The sequence below is a fragment of the Lissotriton helveticus genome, chromosome 2_1 (assembly GCF_964261635.1).
Source record: "Lissotriton helveticus chromosome 2_1, aLisHel1.1, whole genome shotgun sequence".
Lineage (NCBI taxonomy): Eukaryota > Metazoa > Chordata > Amphibia > Caudata > Salamandridae > Lissotriton > Lissotriton helveticus.
In genome coordinates this window covers 1341165243-1341185334 of record NC_136059.1, presented here as the reverse complement: position 1 = coordinate 1341185334, position 20092 = coordinate 1341165243, and the positions used below count along the sequence as shown (strand labels likewise).

The following is a 20092-nucleotide window of genomic DNA, read 5'->3' as shown; positions in this document are numbered from 1 at the left end:
GTGGGGTAAATGTTCCTTTGGTCCTGATGGGGGATAGCTACAATGATCCTGTCATGGGTCCCTCACCTACGTGAAGATGCACTAGTGCTTTAATTGGGTCCTCGCTTCTATGGCAGAACAAATCGTTGTCTTTCGGGCTGCCCGTGACCCCTTCCCACATACGCCGTTGCTACAACTCACTGTCCACAAGCTCCGACCCAATCAACACGATGAAGTTATTCATGGTGGCCCCTCATGGCATCCAGGGTTGCTGCTCCACCACTGAACAAGCCTTTAGCCCTTACAGCACAGCAGTCTTTTTCTATGTGGCCCCGCCTGACATACAGGATAACTGCATCAGGTTCCCTACCCTACCACAAGGTAGTCTTTTACAAAATTGTTTCACAGTGGAACTCTCCTGGCATACAGGGGCTGCAGGCTCAGTCCTGCACACGGGCATTGATCCAATGGGTGCAGCAGCCGTTTCCTCACATTGCATGGGAAGTCCACTCAACAGGGCTCCCAACTGGACCTTTCTCCCTCAAATGCTCTCCTCTTCCTCATGGGGTACACTGGTCTTGGCAAGCAGGTAGGAGTTGGTGCTTCATGCTCAAGAGCAGGTGGTCTTGGATTCTCTGGGTGATGTCCCCTCACCCAGAAGGGAGACTAGCAGGCCTTTGCCGTGAGTACTGGTCACAGGCAGAAGTTTTACAAAGCTTCCCTTTCTCATGCAGCCCACCGGGCTGCTTGGCAGATGACAATTTTTGGGGTCTCAACCTTGCCTTCTTAGAGTCCATTTCCAGGCACCAAATGTGATTTAGGGTCTGAGGCTTTTAAGTTTCATGTTGGGGTTCTGCTTCTTTTGAGGTACATACTCCCCTGCTCACTCTTTCTCTTGAAAAGCAATCTGTCACAGCAAGAGTGTCTCCAAAGCTGATAGTCTCTCAAAATATGCAATGGAAGTGACTCAAGTTTCCACCTGGATGTCATCCACAGTGATATGTTAATCAAATGGTTAGCCCAGGGGCCCCAGTCCTACTATTTAATTCTCTTATCAACCCCATCTCTTTCCTTGGATGTGCCCAGGTCCCTGTCTTGTCACCTCTCACTGAATCAAAGAGCACCCATTGAAGTCTACAGTGAAGGCCTGGTCCCCCAATGTGTGCTCCACCCAGCATACAGGAATGCAGCAATCCACAAATCTTTCTGGGGGGAATCTCTCTGCCTCCACTCTGTATTTCACCATGTAGGCCTGGGTCTCCCAGAATGGAATCCAGGCCCTTAATGTTTTGTACCATTCACCGGCACACTTGCACCCAGTTTATGTATACAGCATACACACACTGCACAGCACTGTATCCTCCATGTACTGTGTAAAAATACAAAACCCCTGGCAACTCAGAACTTTAAGATTAATATCCTGTCTAGCTAGAGGTCTCAAAACAGCATACATCTAGGATGAGTACAAAACATGTTTTTATTAATGATCAACAAAGTTACAATATTTTGAAAACAAGTGATTCGATCAGATGATATCATTGTATTAGTATATATAAACCATTGATACAATACTTATTCATCCTACATGAATCTCAACATTTGTATACAACTTAAATCTCAACATCCGTATCCTCAGTCATTTAGAACACCCAGACACATATAGTGGAGTACACAAAGTCGATGCAATACTGTTAGTATCTAACACAGTAATCCATGATTTTGAATAATTTTCACGGAAACGGTCATCATGATAATGTTTTTAAGAGTACATCAATATTATCCAATACATATAATATCTGTTTATGGTCAACTGGGACTCTTTATAGAGATGCCTTGTATTAAGTCTTCTTGTGGTTTTTATTTACATGTGTTTCGGCACAAAACCACCTTCATCAGCAAAGCCACCTTCAATCAGGAATCATAGGTACCTGCAAATACAGAGTACTTTGACCATATACTGGATGAAAAAACGCAAAAAGTGGTATCGCTTGCTAATGCCGAATCCTATTTTATGTTCTTTTTAGTATTTCCAGGACTGAATACCATTTGTAATTTCGTTATTGCTTCATCATTAGCCTCTGGGCCAGTTCTTAACATACCCTTATGTGCCGAAGTATCCCCAACGTACATTAGCAAGCGATACCACTTTTTGCATTTATCTGTCCAGTATATGGTCAAAGTATACTGTATTTACAAACACGTTTAGATAAAAGCCACAAGAACACTGAATACAAGGCATCCATAAAGAGTACCAGTTGACTCATAAGCAAATTATATATTATATTTTTCCCTGCCCTAGGAACTAGTAAATATAGCAGGGTGTCCCCTTTTTCTTACACTATTCCTCCATGTACTGTACCATTCAGAGGCACACATACATTCAGCACTTGCATCTAACATGTGCGCACTGCCCAGTGCTGTATCCTTTATATATTCTACCGCTCATAGGTACACATACATTCAACATATGAATTTATTATACACGCTCTGTACCCTTCATGTACTGTACCACTCACATGCACACGTACACCCAGCACATGTATTTATCCTGCATACACTGTATAGCACTACATCCTTCAGATAATGTATCGCTCATAGGCACAGGTACAACCAGCACATGCATACACCAAGCATGCACTGCTCAGTACTGCACTGTCCTTGTATTGTACCCTTTCAAGGTACACATAACCTACTCCTGCACTGTGCAGCACTTCACACCAACATGGTGTAGGCCAAGGGTAAGTTTAGCAAACAGCAGGGGAAACTTAAAAAGTGAGGGAGCCTGTAAGCCTCCATCCAATGTCCAAGGTTAAAAAAGGACCTATTCACTCCTACTTATGACTAAGTGCTTTGCTGTCACCAGCGTGCTCATTCTGCTGAACTCCTGGCGAAGGCGGTAGCCTTCCACCACTATGAGGGTAGCGCTTTGGGTGCATATCCCGGTCCAACAAGACCTGAATCTGTGAGACAGGGCTATTTAATGGAACACAAGCATGATTCTTGTTTGCCTGTGGCAACAGAAATCCGCATCAGGGTTCCAGACATCAGTACAGTTGGGCACACGGGGCGGGATGTACATCTATTACCATGTAGAGGACGTTTCAGTCCCAACAACCAAGTATAAACATACAAAGATGATTTTAGCAAACAGTGGAAAAGAAGTTAGAGAAAAATAGCCAAACAATCACCTGAAATTAAGGTGGTTGACAGGTGAAATGGCAAATTCTAATGACATCTGCGGATAGTTTTGGATCACTTCGACCCCTTAGCGACAATCTGAGTCATTGGTTCTTAGTGGAGGGGATTGTGTTAAAATTAAACCTGCGCAACGTCACTGATACCCTAACGGATGAGCAATTTCATATCCTGGGTCCTTCTATAAGGCGAATAGCAAGCAGTGCTGCTGCAAAGAATCAGTGCTCTTCCCACTAAAGTTTGGCGTTGCAGTTTGACTCTGGGTGTGGTTGAGGTGATGCAATGCGGTCGATGATTGAGGAGAATAATACTTAGCATGAGCAGTATTCGGCAAATAGGAACTCTGCCTTTTTAAAATGATTTCTACCTTTTTTATTTTTGTCATTTATTACAGTTTGTAGCTCTCACAGTGAGTGATTTTTGGCATTTTTTAAAATCTTTTTTTAGGAAATGACCCACTCATGGCCTCCTCCTTTGACTGCCATCCACACGCCTAGCACAGCCGAGCCGTCCAAATTTCCCTTTCCAACAAAGGTATCTGCTATCACTCCTAAAACCATTCGTCAAAGTTATTGACCGACTGTTTCTGGAATTCACTGTTAATGGTTGTTTGCGCAGCTTCCATTTTGTGTTTTATATCATGTCTGTTTTCTGTATTTTTTCTAGGAGCCCCAGCATATTCCCTCTGTGAAGAAGATCCACAGTAAGTGATTGTTCCTTGTTTCCTTCATTCGCAAGAGCTGTGCGAGTACGTAGTATCAGGCTCTGAATAGTTTCATGTGAAATTACCAAAAATAGTTAATTCATCAATCAGCTTAGTATAAAGCATGACAGAAAAATATTAATAGGCTGTGTTGGAGCAGCAGAAAAGATTCGTCCTGCGTGTTATCTATCTCTTTAACGCAGAGACGGCGATTTTTATGTGCAGTATGAAAGGGTTCCAGTGTGTGTATTTTGCATTGGAAAACTTTCGCTCCCTTTTTATTCAAAACAAGTGAATCCGTGTAACTCGCAGTGATTAAATCTTACATCCATAAAATGTATTTATTTTTTATTTTTACGTGTTCTTATATTTGTTGTTTCTTTATTTGTAGAACAATATGACTCAACTTCAGTTGCCTCGCCTAGTCCTCAGGAGGCAAACTCGTAAGTTATCGTACATTTTCAATTTACACATTTACCTCGTCAGTGTGATATTCCTATTTTCCCTTTAACTTCCTGATTGCGATGTCAAATCGTTTGAGTGCACTGGACATAAGTGCTGCAGATGTGTATGCAACTAAGACGCCCAACATGTCTTGTGATTAGTTGGCCAGTTGAACATAGTAACCTTCAGTCATGCCGAGCTCCTTCCCTTCGGGAAAAGTTAGCAGAAGCCCAGATGTACCAGCTCTAGTCGGAGTAGTGTAACCGCTAGCCAGGAAGTCCCAAATCAGTCTGCTAGTGCTGCTAAGCTAGTTACGCATAGGAAGCTGGTCTCATTTGCGAGTAAGGGCCAATGGGCCTGAACGGGTGGGGGCCAGTGGACCTGAAGGGGGTGAGGGTGGTGGATTTTAATGTGCTGCCACAACAGCTTAGCTTGTCAGACAGACTATACTTAGGTTCCTGAGGAGGAAGCCGGGAACGTGTAATTTTGTTCTGCTATTTTAAAACCGTAATTAGAACTGTTTTTTTACTTACTTTGTCCTGTGGCACAAAATTACTGATTTTAAATTCCCCCTTGTTGCTCGCACTGCCCGCAGTGTACATTTCGCCCCCAACAGCAGCCGACTAGGAGCTGCTTCGGAGCATTATCTTTCGCCGCCATCTTAGGTGAGTAGAGGGCGAGCTGACTAGTTGCTCGGCCCTCCCACCCTCCCCAGCATAAAATGTTCACCTTTCCTCGGACGCGCAGCGGGCGAGTGCAGCGGGCGCGCCAAAGGCGAGCCCGTCTGCGCCCGTCCGCGACCTGACGGGGCCTGGGGCCAGAAGTCCTGCCCAAAGTGACATGGGAAGGCCAGAAAGGCTGTGTTATACCAAAGACCAACTGTTGGACTTGTGCCCCGGGACTGAAGAGGGATGTAAACACAGGATACATGTGGATGAACCCCCATTCCAGTGCACGGGTTGTGCCTTTGACCTTCACACATCAATGGGCTTAGAGAAGGAGGCTGAATAGGTGAGCATGTCGCTGCTAAACTGCCGTTCAATGAAGAAGCATAAATTAGAAATTCACGATCTTTTATTAGATCGTCGATTAGATGTGCTTTTTCTAACCGAAACCTGGTTGGATGAGGCAGCTACCCCAGAAATCCTAGAGGCCCTCCCTTTAGCTTATTGTCTGTTAAGAGTTGACAGGGGGAATCAGTGAGGAGGTGGCATCGCACTGATACACAAAAGGGAGCTGCCATGCACTCTAGACTCTATAAATATCATGAACAGCGAGGCAGGGTTCTTTTCCATAAAAATCTGCCCCAAAAAGCATGATTAATGGCTTTCTGATATACCGACCACCGGGTGCGGTGTCACAGTTTGATAGCTTGGCTGAGAATGCCACTCAGCCGGCTTTACGCTACAGCAAGTTTCTTATCCTAGGGGATTTAAATTTGCACCTTGAGGATTTTAATTGTAGGGAGACACAGGAGGTCATGCTAGTAATGAAACCTCTAATGCTAGAACTTCAGTCAGTTATACCCACGCACCAATGTGGACACCTGCTTGACCCCATTTTTTCGAATTGGGAGGGAGTGAAGGTCTCGCCCCCGATTATGGTGCCAAGGTCAGACCACAGACTTAACCCTTTTAGGCTGAACCTAGGCCCAGTACAAAGGGAGGAACTGAAATCCCTGCACCCGAAACGCAGGAACTGGAACAAATTTAGTCAAGAAGCTTTTAAACTGGCACTGCTCAAAGAGGCGCCCCAACCAAGTGATACCCTAAGAGTGGCTTGGAAGGTTCATGAAGAGTGGATGGCGAAGGCCTTAGATACGGTTGCGCCTTGGACAACCAAGGCAAGGGCCAGGCGGACTAAAACTGCGCCGTGGTTCAATAAAGAGCTAGTGGATGCCAAAGCGGCGTGCAAACGTATTGAACGCAGCTGGCGTAAAAACTATGACTTAAAGTGTAAACAGCAATACAAAGATAGTCTGAAAAAATATCACAGACTTATAAAAGCAGCGAAAGGTGCATTCTTGAAGGAGAGGATAGAATCCGTGGACAATCCTTCTAAGGAGCTGTTTTCTATATACAAAGAACTCACAGCCCCAACTAGGATAACAGCCCAAGACACCTTTTCCGAAGTGATCTGCGAATCTATTGCGGACCACTTCGTGAATAAAGTGGAGAAAATATACGCCTCCTTTCCGGCTGAGATGGAGCGGCTCACAGACCGATCCAATAAAAGTACGACACCTGTTAAGGGTAGGTATCTAAAGTGCTTTACAGTACCCCCCAGACAGGAAATGCTGAGACTAACGAATAGTATTCAGTCAGGGTCTCCCAGTGACGCTGCTCCACCTAAGTGCTTTAAGAACCAGCTAGAGGTGGTAATTGATCACATTAGCAATATGGCCGCTCTCTCATTTAAGGAATGTTACGTGTTGGAAGAATGGAAGAGGGCTCAGGTGATCCCCCTGAAAAAGAAAGCTAACCTCCCTATCACTCAGCTTGCGAATCTCCGCCCTATTTCTCTTCTCCCGTTCTGTATAAAAACAGTGGAAAAAGTCGCCAACATTCAGCTCATGGAATTCCTGGAAGAGGGTCAACATCTCCACCCGTCTCAGTCTGGGTTCAGGGCTAGATACTCAACCTGGACAGCCCTTCTCTTCTCCACAGACAGGCTTAGACAAATAGTAGACGAGGGACAGACAGCAGCATTGGTACTATTAGACCTGAGTGCGGCGTTTGACACTGTTTCACATGCCATGCTGCTGGACCCGCCTTACAGAAATGGGAGTGGTAGGACCGGCCCATGAATGGCTGCGATCCTTCTTAAAAGATAGAACTTTCCAAGTTCACTGTCCTCCGTTTAAATCTTCCCCCAGATGGTTAAAGCATGGTGTTCCACAGGGCTCTAGCCTGAGCCCCACATTATTTAATATATATATGGAATCCCTGGCTAGAATTGTGGCACCGTATGGAGTGGACATTGTAACGTATGCTGATGATACGCAATTGATGATCACCCTAGCCCAAGGCCAGAATGAGGCAGCAGCGAACTTTGCCTCCTGCCTCAAGGAGGTATCTGTGTGGATGAATGACAACTGTCTACGCCTTAATGGCGACAAAACTGAGCTATTTGTGATTGGTAGAGCTCCCACAATCTGGTCATCAGCATGGTGGCCATCTGAGTTAGGGCCTACACCTTCCCCCTCAGAGACGTTTAAGAACCTAGGTGTCCTTTTAGATTCCAGCCTATCCTATGGACAGCACATTGGAAGGCTAGTGGGTAAATGTTATGGAGTCCTTAAGACCATACGTAAAATACTTGATTACTTGCCCATCGACACCAGGAAATCTTTAATACATGCATTGGTCACCCCCCACCTAGATTATGGAAACTCCCTGTTTATTGGCCTGAGTAAGAAAGGGTTACAGCAGTTGCAGCGCGTACAAAATTCAGCTGCCAGATTGGTCCTGAATCTATCTAAAAGAGCCTCAGGGAAACAGGCCCTTAAGACTCTCCACTGGCTGCCCATGCAGGAACGCATCCTGTTTAAAGCACTGTGCATCACACACTGTGTAGCCCAGGGGAAAGGGCCTAGCTATCTTCAAAAGCTCCTAACGATCCATCGTCCAAGACGTAACTTGAGATCATCAGGGAGCATGCTGTTTCGGGTCCCTCGTATCTTCAAAGCGCGAATGGGAGGCCGCTCGTTCAGGTACCTAGCTTGCAAAAAATGGAACGAGCTCCCGATCGAACTCCGTATGGAATCGTCGGAGGTAAGATTCCGACTTAAACTGAAAACTTACCTATTCCCTTGAACTCAGGGCACTTATTAGTTCCTCTTCCCCCTTTGTGATGCTAAGTATAGAAGGTCTTTCTTACTGGATGGACTGCTTCCGTAGCGCGGGGACACACTGTTATAGTGTAACCATGCGCTCTACAAATAGTTTTATTATTATCATTATTATTAACAGAGGGAGACACCTGGGGAGGCAAAGTGTCAAACGGCTGCTTCGTTTAGGCTCCCAATTTCTCCAGCCAGAGACCCTCTTCTGTGATCGGTTGTCTGCAATTGTGACTCATCGGGCAGTACCACACTCTGTGCAATATCAAGAGCATTGCTGTAACCACCCTACCTACATGCTGCATCTGCGGCGTCCTAGATGGCAGTAGGTCTTCCTCATGGGGGTAGTAGTGCCACAGTACTGTGGCACTTGCAATAGGTTACACAATAAAATTGAACCAGGAACCCCCACCAACACCTAATCAAAAATGAAATATCACAATATTTCTTCCCTTGAACTTGAAAGATTTCACTCGGGACCTGGCTGGAAACAGCATGGATGGATGTAAAGAAATCCTACTTTTAAAATATTTTATGTGGTGGTGAGGGAAGCTTCCTAAGTGTATAACCAAATTTTCCAGCATCAACCTGCATCCTTCGATACCCTAACAGACACTGCCTGCTTTGATTACGGTCCCACATGGAAACTGGCTCACGTCTAGACCGCAATGAATTCACAATCTTGAATTCCTTGAGGCTTGTGCAGTTCTAATTATGTTTATTGTTTACATTGAAATTTCTCTAGGTGCTTGAATACTATATATCATTATTTCAGTACTGAATTTATTGGCCTCTAAGGGATTAATGATCATGCTGATCTTGCCTTTATTCAGATCTGTGACCTGCACATTACTGGTTGTGCTCTCAGTGGATTGGCTAGCCTATAAGAAGATAATGACTGGGACATGGGTTTGTGTTTAGCTATATGACATGCAACTTCTAGTTCATGTGTACTGTTGAATACATGCTTGAAACTATTCTCTACACACACTCCACTACTGATTAGTCGGTTTCCTAAGTCATTGGTACCCAGAAAAGATTGTATTTATGGATTTGACTTTGTGTCACTCAAGGTATATATTTTTGTGGTGCTATGCAAGCACCATGGCAATACAAGCTACGCTCAAAAGATATCTTCCCACCTCTGGAGTCTTAGGGATTTTGTCTATCAATATTATCGGAGTTTCTTTTTAGCACTTCTATTAAGTTTATTTTCTAACCACATTTCCTTTCTCAAATGGACTCTTTTCTAGTTGTTCAGTGTAGTGATGCGAGGAACATGCCGGGCATCCTGCTTGTTAGCTTTATGGCTATCTTCAGAAAGGGAAGTGAAGGTCATCAGTTCAAGCATATGTTCAAATAATACTCATTTTCATGATAAATATCCATTGCTGGTTAGTTTCAGTGCTATTTTTCCTTTCGACCTTATTTTGAATCAGTTGTCTATGAAGTGAGTACATTGCACCACTACCCCAGACTCAATGACCCTGAAACGTGTTTTAAAGGCAGACCTTTCTAATTTAAAAAGTACCTTTTCAGCCACACACCTGAGCCTATGTGTATGCCTTATGTCGTAGTGTACTATTACATTAATGAGATTAATTAATTTTGGTACATGATGGTGCTGCGCAATTCTGTTCCTATTTGTCACAAAGAGGTACACAGAGTCCGGGTACATGGCACTCATATATCTTGGAACAGTTTCTCAGTGGCACTTAATGGGAGAACTGTTGTGCAAGGTTTATTTGACTCCTGCAGGTAAAACTGCAAGAACTAAGGTTGAGGCTCACAAAACGTAATGGGTCTTCTACTTTCTTATAGCGCTTATTTTCTTAGTCTGTTTACTGTTTAGCTACTTTACAGGACCATGGTTGCCACTGAAGCTTCCCTTTGAGGATTGCAGGACTTGTGGAGGAATCCTCTCTCTTACATAGCAAGGCATTACCTGCACCTGGCAGTAGAGATGGTGGCTTCCAGCCCACTCTTGACTGGTCTACTCCTAGAAGACAGACCTAATTCTGAAGAGTTGTCTGCGATAAGAACTCCAGAAATCTCTGAACGTCATCTTGAAACACCAACAGCCTACCCTTAAATTAATCATTTTCAACTCTTATGATACAGTTTACCTGGATTTTGAAAGGCGTCTACATCAGCCATCAGTTTACTAGTGGAGAGTCATATTTACCATATATTGGAAGGTGAGTTAGGGAATGCCATCAAGTGACAGTCCGACTGAGCAAAGTCCAGCATTGGAAGCAGCATCTGTGTCCAAATGAAAGAATTTATGCAAATAGCCCCAGCGAGCCCTCACTTCTTTTTTTCGTTTATGCTACATGACTTATGGCTTTCCCCCATTCCTGTAATGGGGGCACGTTGTTTAGCAGAGGTTTCTCATTCACTTCCAAAGGTAATGCAGATATTAAGAGCGTGTTTATCAGAAATAGTGACCCATGTACAACCCCTAAATTGTCAACATTTACTTTATCACTTTTACATCACCACTACAGCAACAGTACCTACATTATTATCACATTGTTGTCTTTCCATTTTCAATGCTAGTCCATCTTGAACTCGCCTAACCATACCCTTAAATATTGAACAACAAAGTATATGTTGTCAGTGTAAATGTGACTTTGTGAAGGGTCGGTATTGTGTTTCACCTTTGCTAGCCTTGGGGAGATGTTCCCTTGTCACACCCTCCTCACAAAATCATTTCGAAATTTGCATTAGTAATGTCAAACTTAGCTACTGTGGTGATGTGTACGCAGGGTTCCTGAGTCCAGAACAATGAGCCTGCCTTATTTAATTGGATTCACAAAGACATTTCACTAACTTTCCACTAGAGAAAAATTGCAGTTCAAGACCCAAATGGTACCTCTTGGGCATACCCTGTTTAACTCGCCGAAAGTGTTCCTCCCTACCCGCCGTCAGTGCACTGGATGTCAGTCACTTACATTGTATTTTCCAGCCAAACATCCATATATAAACATTTTATTTATCAGATCCCTGCACACAAAGGGCTTTTCAGCTATTTGGTATGGAAAATCTTGGGAGAAGTTCTGTAGCATCTTGAAGACTCATCCTTTGCAATAGTCGTTCTACAGCCCCAACAACTTGGAATCTTTCCTGTCCATACGCATGGCCGTCCATTTCAAGCCAGCAGCTTGGCTGGTGCGTCCTGTAGCTAAGATTGAGCTCATCAAGGTAATGCACCAAACGTATGTTGCCTAGGCTGTACCACGCAAGTTTATTGCTTGACCCTGTGCGCCTATATGTTTAACTCCATGTACTTCTCTTATCTGATAGAAAGGCACTTTGAAGCTGTAATAAGAACATTGCAGTAGTCAACGAAAATACTAAGTAAATAAGCAAAGACCAGACACTACTCTGAAATCATAGACGATTCTACAGTTTACAAAGGCACACAAGTAAGGGGGGGAATGAATGTGTTTTTTTAGAGGTTTGAGCTATCATGTACCAAGCCCGGACATCCTGGCATTTTGAGGTCCCTCTCTGAGGTTCACTCCCTGCTCAAAGATCTGTAGTCTCTGGCAGACCAGTCTAGCACTTCATCCTTTATGCTGTCTTTTGTCCCTCTCCTACATTTGGTTTACATATTTTTAAGCAGCTAAAACACAGAGTTGCCAAGAGTTTGGGGTAAACAGCAGCCCACATGGGCGAGGAGAGGGGAGCACAGTGTGGCTGCCTGTCTGTGTGTTTTTCTTTCTAACCAGGTAAACTGCTAGTATTACATCAGTGGCTCACAGTCTCTTTAGACATAACCTTACTGTTGAAGTAATTTTTCTTCAGGCAGAGAATAAAATGTGAGTAAAATGTTTATCTACTTGTTACTTACATGCCGTGTTGTCATTTTGTTTATTTGTATTTTTACTTCTGGTTGCTTGTGATTTTATTTTATATTGCTTTTATTCCCTTTTCTTTTTTGCATCTCTCCTTCGTCCTGACCATGAAATGATAAAAACTCTTCTAGGGTGTATTCCACACTGATGGAGAACCCTGGTTGTTCTTGTATGTAGAAACAGTTCGATTTTTCGTAGCTGAGATATCAGGCAATTTATGTCACTGATCGCGAAATAATTTAATATATTGGGCTCTAACGCAACCAGGCGGAGAAGTCCCAATGTGTCAAATGACATCAGGTAACACAGCCTAGAAGAGTGAAATGTCTTATTCACTCACGCTTCTTTTAAGGAGGGACCAAAGTGAGTGGGTGCTGTGAGACAGGTGTTTGAGTGATGCAAAATTCCATTACAATTAAAAGTCAATTCATTGCTTCGGCGCCAACAGAATTGGATTGTTAGCCACTGCATATTTTGAAAAAATGGATTTCTGCTGCCTTGTTGATGGGAACCGAGACACAAAATGAATTTGTTTTTGTTTCGTCTCGCACAAGTAACTAAGCTATGAAATATTCAAGATAATGCATTATTCAGACACCATCACCAGGCATGTCCCTGCTTTCAAAACCATTGCTGTGCTTTAACTCTTAGAGAATGATGTTAAAAGGCGACTTCAATACAATAAATTCCCTTCTCGTCTCATGTCTTAATTCAGATTGGAAAACGGGTTATTGGAAAACGTCTTATTTAAAAAAATAAAAAAAAATCTTTATCAGTAATTTTCAGAAAATACAAAAGCTCATCAGAGACGTTCCAACCTATGAGAAAGGTTACATATAGTGAACAATGCACATGGGCAGTGTAAGGAGCAGGTGCATACTGCAGTAGAGCGTGCCATGGTGGAGCAATGGTGCCATCTGTACATTACAGTACAAAACTGCGGCATAAAACAGTAGTCACGGTGGCAGGATCATTCAGGATTTGGTATCCAGAAAAGACAAACCGATCTTTAAATAAGTGTCTAACTTAACCTGTACTTTGTATATGAGCCTGTCATACGAAGCGGTGGAAAACATTTTTTAGTGTTGTTCAATTTCATTCGTAATTTACGTGAATGATTTTGAGGGAGAAACAGAGGAACCATTGTTATGTTAATGTTTGTGTCTGCTACTTTTCTCCGATATAGAGTACATACATCTGTTGCCAAGGAACTTAGACAGGGTTTGTGTAAATGTACTAGTAGCACTACGGTTTGCACATTCAGACCCTTCATATTGAAGGCCCGATTTCTTTTTTATGTGGTAATCTGCACCCACAGAGTTATTTTTCTCCACGGAGAGAAAACCATTTCTCTAGAGACCCACCACATTTGGGTTTTGTCCCCTACCCAGAAAACAAACTTACTCTAGCTCTTGGAAGAAGTAATTCTGTTTGAGGATGGAAACGCAAACAGGGTTTGACTAAATCAGGCTCATGTATTATTTTGTTTACTTTGGTCAGCGGCATCTGGCTGCATGTTGTTATTAGGCCTATGCGATGAATTCTGTTCGCGTAGTTTGCAGAGATTTTTGCGCTCTGCGAAGCTCCTGGAGTTACGAAAAACTCTGCTTCGCATAGCAAAACGGAGTTTTTTCCACGCTCGTGCTCACCAATGATAAGTTGGCAAGCGCAAACAAAGAAATTCCAACGCTAGACCACTTCCCAGCATATGGTCGCTACTGCTCGTGATGAGAAACCTTCCGTTCGTGTTGTGTACACTGCCGCTCGAGTAGAACTTCTACTCGAGCAGCAGAAAGAAGCAGCGCCTTCTTGCACTGCGCATGATGCCATTCACACTGATTTTACAGTGCGGGACAAACACCTACTACTAAAAATCAGTGCAAACAGCTCAAGGTAATGGACTCCACCACTTGCAGAACAACCGTAGCTTGGCGGAGTTTTTTTGTCACTTAAGTGGAATCCCGCAAACTCTGCCCAGGACTAGTTTTTATCCAGACTGAAGATGCCATGCTTTCAGGTGAAGCTGAAGGCACGCTGTCTGAAGCATACAGCTTTCTACAGACTGGGCTATCTCCTTTCTCGCAAACTGACCCTCTGTAGACTGGCAGGCCCTTGTGTTTCTGTTCCTTGTTGTTGATGGAATTCTCACAGTTCTGACATGTCAAAACTTGAGTCGGAGTCTTTCAGGGGTCCGGCCCCAAACAATGAACCTACTCCCGCTCAGCCTTCGGAATATTGTAAAAACAAATTGTTTTAAACGTGCACGTAAAGGCTGCTTTTAGAGCCACTTTAGTCTCTTTTTCTCTTCTTGTGCTCCCGGTCTCTTCTTTTCTGTTTTGTTTCCGAGCGCCAAGATGTTGAGGTGTAAATAGTAATGTTTTTTTTTCTTTTCATTTACCTCCAACGTTCTGATGCAGACAATAAAAGACCGTGCAGGCCTTACTTTCACTTTCTTGCTTTCAGAAATCTCTGTAGGAGCTACCCTCGCATCTTTGGTTTTCTGCCCAGCCCGTAAAACATATCCATCCATCCATCCATCTGTCAGGCAGCCAGTCAGTGTGGAGTCCTCGCATAAGACACTTAGACTCGTCTATATTGTGGGCCTAAGTGTTGTGCACCTACAGGGACATACTCCTCGGGCAGATCCCTGTGCACAATCAGATTGATTGAACGTAATAATTGCTGTAAGAACTCTTTACTGTTTGCTGTAATTAGAAAATATTTAACAGTAAAGCCTGTGTATTTTGTGTGCTTCTTTTGTGTGTTTTAAGGTTGCAAGTGTTCTGCAGTAATTAATTGTTTATCTTTGCTTCAGTTAGTAATAATAATAATAATAATAATAATAATAGTATCTAAATTAGGCCAGTCATTTTGGGGAAAAGTGCTTGCTATTCGTGTTTGGAAACATTCAGTGCTGTTTCTTAGCGCAAAATGCATCCTCACGTTAATTTTGGACACAAGTGTGCATTATACTCTAAGAAAATAGCGCTAAATGCCGGTAGTAAATTGGGGGGAAATCCTACCCCAAGAGCACATTTAGCGAGTGGCTGTTTATGCTCGCTGTACAGGTTTTTTTACATTTCGCTTTGTTCCTAGCACAACATGCATCCCGTGTACCGGGGGCATTTTTTCACTGAGAAATAATGGTAAATGCAGAATTGCTCTTCTTGCATAATTCAAGCATAATTCTTAGGTAATTCTACAGGGTTATGCTACATGGAATTACGCATATTACGCCCCCTAATCTAAATACGATAGGTTGGAACTTCTATAATGATAATGTACCGGTACAGGTAATGTTGCATGTTGAAGCACGTTATTAGTTTTAGATTTAGGGACATTTGAATATAAGTAACTTTAAGCTCCAGTCTTAAATGTGTATATATTTTACATGATCTCATCAAATGCACCTCGGTGGACTCCTTCTCAAACGTTTAACAATTTTTTTGAACTCCGATGAGGTTTAAAGACCACTATAAAGTGTTAGTCTGTGTTGTGCATCTATACCGGTTTCCAGAGTTTTTGATTAGGTCATTATGGAACATTAAACCTCAAGGGTCACCCTGAAGGGAGACTGAGTAATCATGACACCTTTGTGCCATGTTCCTAAAACGTCACCAAATATATCATGGGTAGGTAGGGTTATACACCTGGTCTAAACCACTTTCAGATTGCGTGCATGAAATAAATTCAGTTGTGATGTAATGAAAAACAGATTTATAGAGCACACTATTGTCCTTTAAGGTGTCCTGGCTCTGGGACGAAGCATTAGAAAACAGGGGAAATGCAAAAGTGGCTTGTTACAGCACCAGAAGCTACAAACGAAGTTAGTGAGAAAAAAGCTATTTTTTATTGCTTTCCTAAAAGGCAACAGCTGATTCATAGTATGCAGTGTAAGTGCCAATGAATGGCATGTTTTTGTACAATCACCAACAAGGCACAGCCACTTCTGCAAATACCTCGAAACCTTGGACCCAAACAACATGGGCTTCGGAGAAAGAACCTCAGTGCACAAGCTGAATTGTTATGACGAAATGTTTTCTGAGGATATCAAGAGCCCAATATTAGGGCGAGTTAAAAAAATACTATACAAAGTGCCTTAGAAGTAACCTGGTTGGCAGCTGGTAGCCAAAGTAGGATATTCAAGGCAAATGAGGTGTGCCGAGGAAGCTGAGGAGGAAGCCTGGCAGCTAGCTGCATTTTGAAGTCCCTGCAGCCATTGCGTCAAGCAAATTGAAGAGTCAAAAACTGAGAATGACAATAGTCCAGCCGGCTAAGTATAGACTCCTGGCCACCAACAGACGCATGGAGGAAGAAACAAAATAATTTTGCATAGAAGGCTCCAAAATAGAAAACACATGGAAGACGGCTTATTGACCTGACTCGTTAAGAATGTATCTGAATTGGAAATTGATATTTTGGACTGAAGAAAGCGGCCCCAGAGCAGGATCCAGTTGTGGAGGCCAGAAACTTCCAGGTAATTCAAATGTTGAATTCTGACGAGAGGGACTTATGTCTTGTCCAAATAGAATTTTAGTCAACCAACAAGCCACAAAAGAAATGTGCTTCTGAAAGCTGAGTCGAGTTCATGTCTTCTAAACAAATTAAAACTTTTGAGATTTGTTTGCGTAACACGCATATCCTTAAAGTTTCCTCTTCAAACAGTAAATACCTTTTTGTCCCATAAGATCCTGCACATCCGAAACTTTGGGTTTTAAGGTGAATGTACTTATGGGAAATTTTACCAGGCGTATAAGATTGGCCAGTCGTAGTTTATTGCCATTTTACCTGGCATATATCAGTAGATTTAGAACCGTTTCCGGTTTTCAGAGAGGCTGGACTACACACAAGGAAACCCTTACGTGACAGCAGATTATACTGTGTGGAAAAAGTAACATAATTCCACACAGTTCCCTCGTCTATTTTCTCTGTTTTTGAGCTCTGTCAATTAAGTCATTCTGTGCTCCTCAGTGAATGCAAAATTATAGACCTACTTCTGTGTTTGTGGAATGTCCGAGGCATTCAGTTTTCAAAATCTGTTCATATAATTCATGGGGAAAGTATACATGGCATAGCTCCGAAAACCAGCTGAGTGTGTCTCATTAAAGAATCACATGTCTTTTCTGTGGAACTTTAATTCAATGATTGAGCTCCATATCTGATTTCAGAGCGACATCTTAATTTAGTTTTCTTGAATGCTCAGGTACTAAATATGTGCATTCCCTATTGAGATGTGAAATTTTTATTAATCGGAGTGGGATGTTCTAAGCCCTTCATGGCCCAAGAATCGTTCTGCAGGAGAGTTAGGACTTTAAACAACCTTGAAGTAAAAGAATATGTTTTCTTTTACCCATCTTTCCATTTTAGAATGCTTGAGGATGATCTTCAGATCAGCGACAGTGAAGCAAGTGAGCCGGATCAGGTTTGTATCCAATGCCTGTACTATTCCCAGCCTTGTAAGCGTGAATGCAACAAAACGCGGGCGTAATCGTTTGCACAAATAGGGGATGTGTAATAACGGGCTCTATAATAAGATACAGAATTACTAGACCCGTCTTGATGCTGTTCTCGTTGTGGAGGATCTGTGCAATGTTTTCAGTTGTTATCTAAGTGGGCTCAAGGAAGGTCTCCATGTGTTCGTACTTAGCATTTCAGATTTCATCACGTGGTTAAGTCTTAGTCCTTGGCTCTGTTTTATAGTTCGCGGCTGAGTGTAACTGCCCAAGCTTACAACAGTATAGCTTCTTTCTATGATGTTGAGAATTTGTATCACTGTGGTAATTGTCTAAGAAGAATTTCTCTGTTTACATTCTCAGATCTCTGAAAAGGAACCCCTCTCTTCTGCTCCACCAAGGTATGTTTTTTTTTCTATATGTAGGCATGCAAAAACTGAATATTTTGTGTGGCTCATAGAAAATACCAACTTGCACTGTATGAATTGCCGATATTTTTATTGTATTTTAGATTTATGAAAATAGTGACAGAGACTGAGATTATCACGAAAGTACTTAAATAACATAATGCTGCATTGCTGTTCAGTTAAGGAAACAATAGCAAATTACACATCTTACACCTTGGTATTCAGATTTTAGTCATTGTGCCTCTACTCCTTCACTGGAGGGGGACATTCAAGTACAAGCATAAATATTAGCACTTTTTCTAGCCTTTGGTGTTTAATTCGGTCACCCTTGCCAAGTGAAAAAGTATTTTGAATAGGTGTATACAGTTTTTTTTAAACCTGTCCTGATAAATATGTTAACCTTCTGCTTTAAAGACCAGCCAAGTCCTAGTATCTGCATGGAAGCAAGTACTGGCTGTGAACCTATAACGTGGTTGATATTCAGATTGGGCACATTCACACAAATATACTTGCTAGCTCTCAATGGTATTCCCTTTTCATTAAAGTGCTTTGTATATGGTCTCACGATTTCAGATCTGATGTTAAAGGAACTTGTTGGGCACAGTTTTGTAGGTGTTTATCTAATTGCACCTTCATAAATTACCAAGTTTCAACAGTAATTATTTTAAATGATTAATGCTGTATGTCAACGCTTCACACTCCCTGTATATACGGACTACTTTTTAGTTACTTAGAAATTCTTGAAAAAGCTATATTAAACAAAAGTAGTATGTAACATGCGTGTGACCTTCCAAACAAAGGTACTGATGAGCTCTTTACTGAAAGAAGAATCAAGATAATACCATTTAGAAAACCAGTTCACGTGAGAAGGGAAGGCAGCCTGAGTCAGAGACATATTTCACAGTCACGCCCACGTCCTGTAAAGTAGAAGAGTACCCACATGTTTCTGCATATCAAATAACGCTAAAGTGTTCTGTACCCTGATCAGAAATATATTAGCGAGAAACGCAATTGGTTCCACCTACTGTTCCACCTAGGGGGAAACATCCACCCCTTGCAAAACGTTTTCGTCATGAGCCACAGTACTGCATTCTGAGACCCTGTGAGCTTTGATTATGGATTTTATCACTGTAACCCCTGAAGGAATTAATGAGTCCGTTTTGTAGAGTGTGGACAGCTACCTAAGTAGGTGTCCAGGCTCCGAGCAAAAGAGAACACGTTCAGATACTTCATCTTTTACAAAACTATAATAGAGAAGAAAAAAAACATGTTTTTAACAGTTTTCTAAATGTAATTTACCCATCCAGCTCCCACAATGATAGGGGAAGTTTATTCCACAATTTGACTGCCAAATAAGACAAGGCTAAAGCGGGGAGCAGAAACGACCGTGCCTGACTAGATCTCAGGATTGTAGTGCTGAAATCTTTCGCTCATATATTTTGGGTCAACCTCGTGGTACATATGATGTTCCAGAGTCAAAGATTTAAACTGGATGCGCTTATGGACAAACAAGCAGTGTAAATGTCCGCGATGACCTGATATTAACTATCGCATCAGAAGCTTCAAGATCAATTGCGCTGCCACATTCTGCACCACCTGAAGTCTGTTAATTAAGGTCCTAGGAAGACCGAGATAGAGGCTGTTAGTGTAGTCAATGCACAAAGTGATAAGAGTATGTGCAACTGTTTTCCGTGCTTCCAAAGGCAAGAGATCTAGACATTTTTGCAAAGTCCACATTAAGGCACAGCACATACCTGTAGTATTAAGAACTTGCTGGCGGAATAACACATTATTGTCAAATATCACCTCAAAGTGTTTTACTACAGTTGCTAGAAGTGAGGGATCAGCAGCCCTTCTGGCCACATTTCATCAAAGGTAAAATGATTAGCTTTCCCAAGGACCAAAATCTCTGTCTTGTCTGAATTACACATCAGGTAACTCTGTTACATCCTCCTGATAACCCGTGATAGGCAGCTTTTAAACGTTGCTTCTAAAGTGCCAGATGAATTTCTATCCATTGATCAGATGATTTTCGTATTGTTTGCATACGACACTACTTTGATCCCAAAGGATTCAGTCAACACAGCTAAGGGTGCCATGTAAACCTTGAAAAGCTTGGGGCTCAGGGAAGATCCTTATTACTTGAGGAATAATGGAACATAGCGACTGATTGTGTCTATTACATGAAAAGTATTTAAACCATTTCTGCT

At 42.3% G+C, this 20092-nt stretch overlaps 1 protein-coding gene across 7 annotated transcripts in view; it reads left to right on the top strand.

The window, feature by feature from the left end:
* The window catches only part of AFF1 (ALF transcription elongation factor 1), a 1572806-nt gene that overhangs the window by 1431949 nt on the left and 120765 nt on the right, over window positions 1–20092 (top strand). For 5 of the 7 annotated variants that reach the window (XM_078676276.1, XM_078676273.1, XM_078676275.1 and 2 more), the window contains 5 exons: window positions 3622–3708; window positions 3841–3877; window positions 4269–4320; window positions 17390–17444; window positions 17839–17876. In XM_078676276.1, coding sequence (XP_078532402.1) covers window positions 3622–3708; window positions 3841–3877; window positions 4269–4320; window positions 17390–17444; window positions 17839–17876 — 269 coding nt within the window. The remainder of the gene's footprint in view (window positions 1–3621; window positions 3709–3840; window positions 3878–4268; window positions 4321–17389; window positions 17445–17838; window positions 17877–20092) is intronic. The other 2 variants (XM_078676278.1, XM_078676279.1) reach the window with 1 other exon arrangement.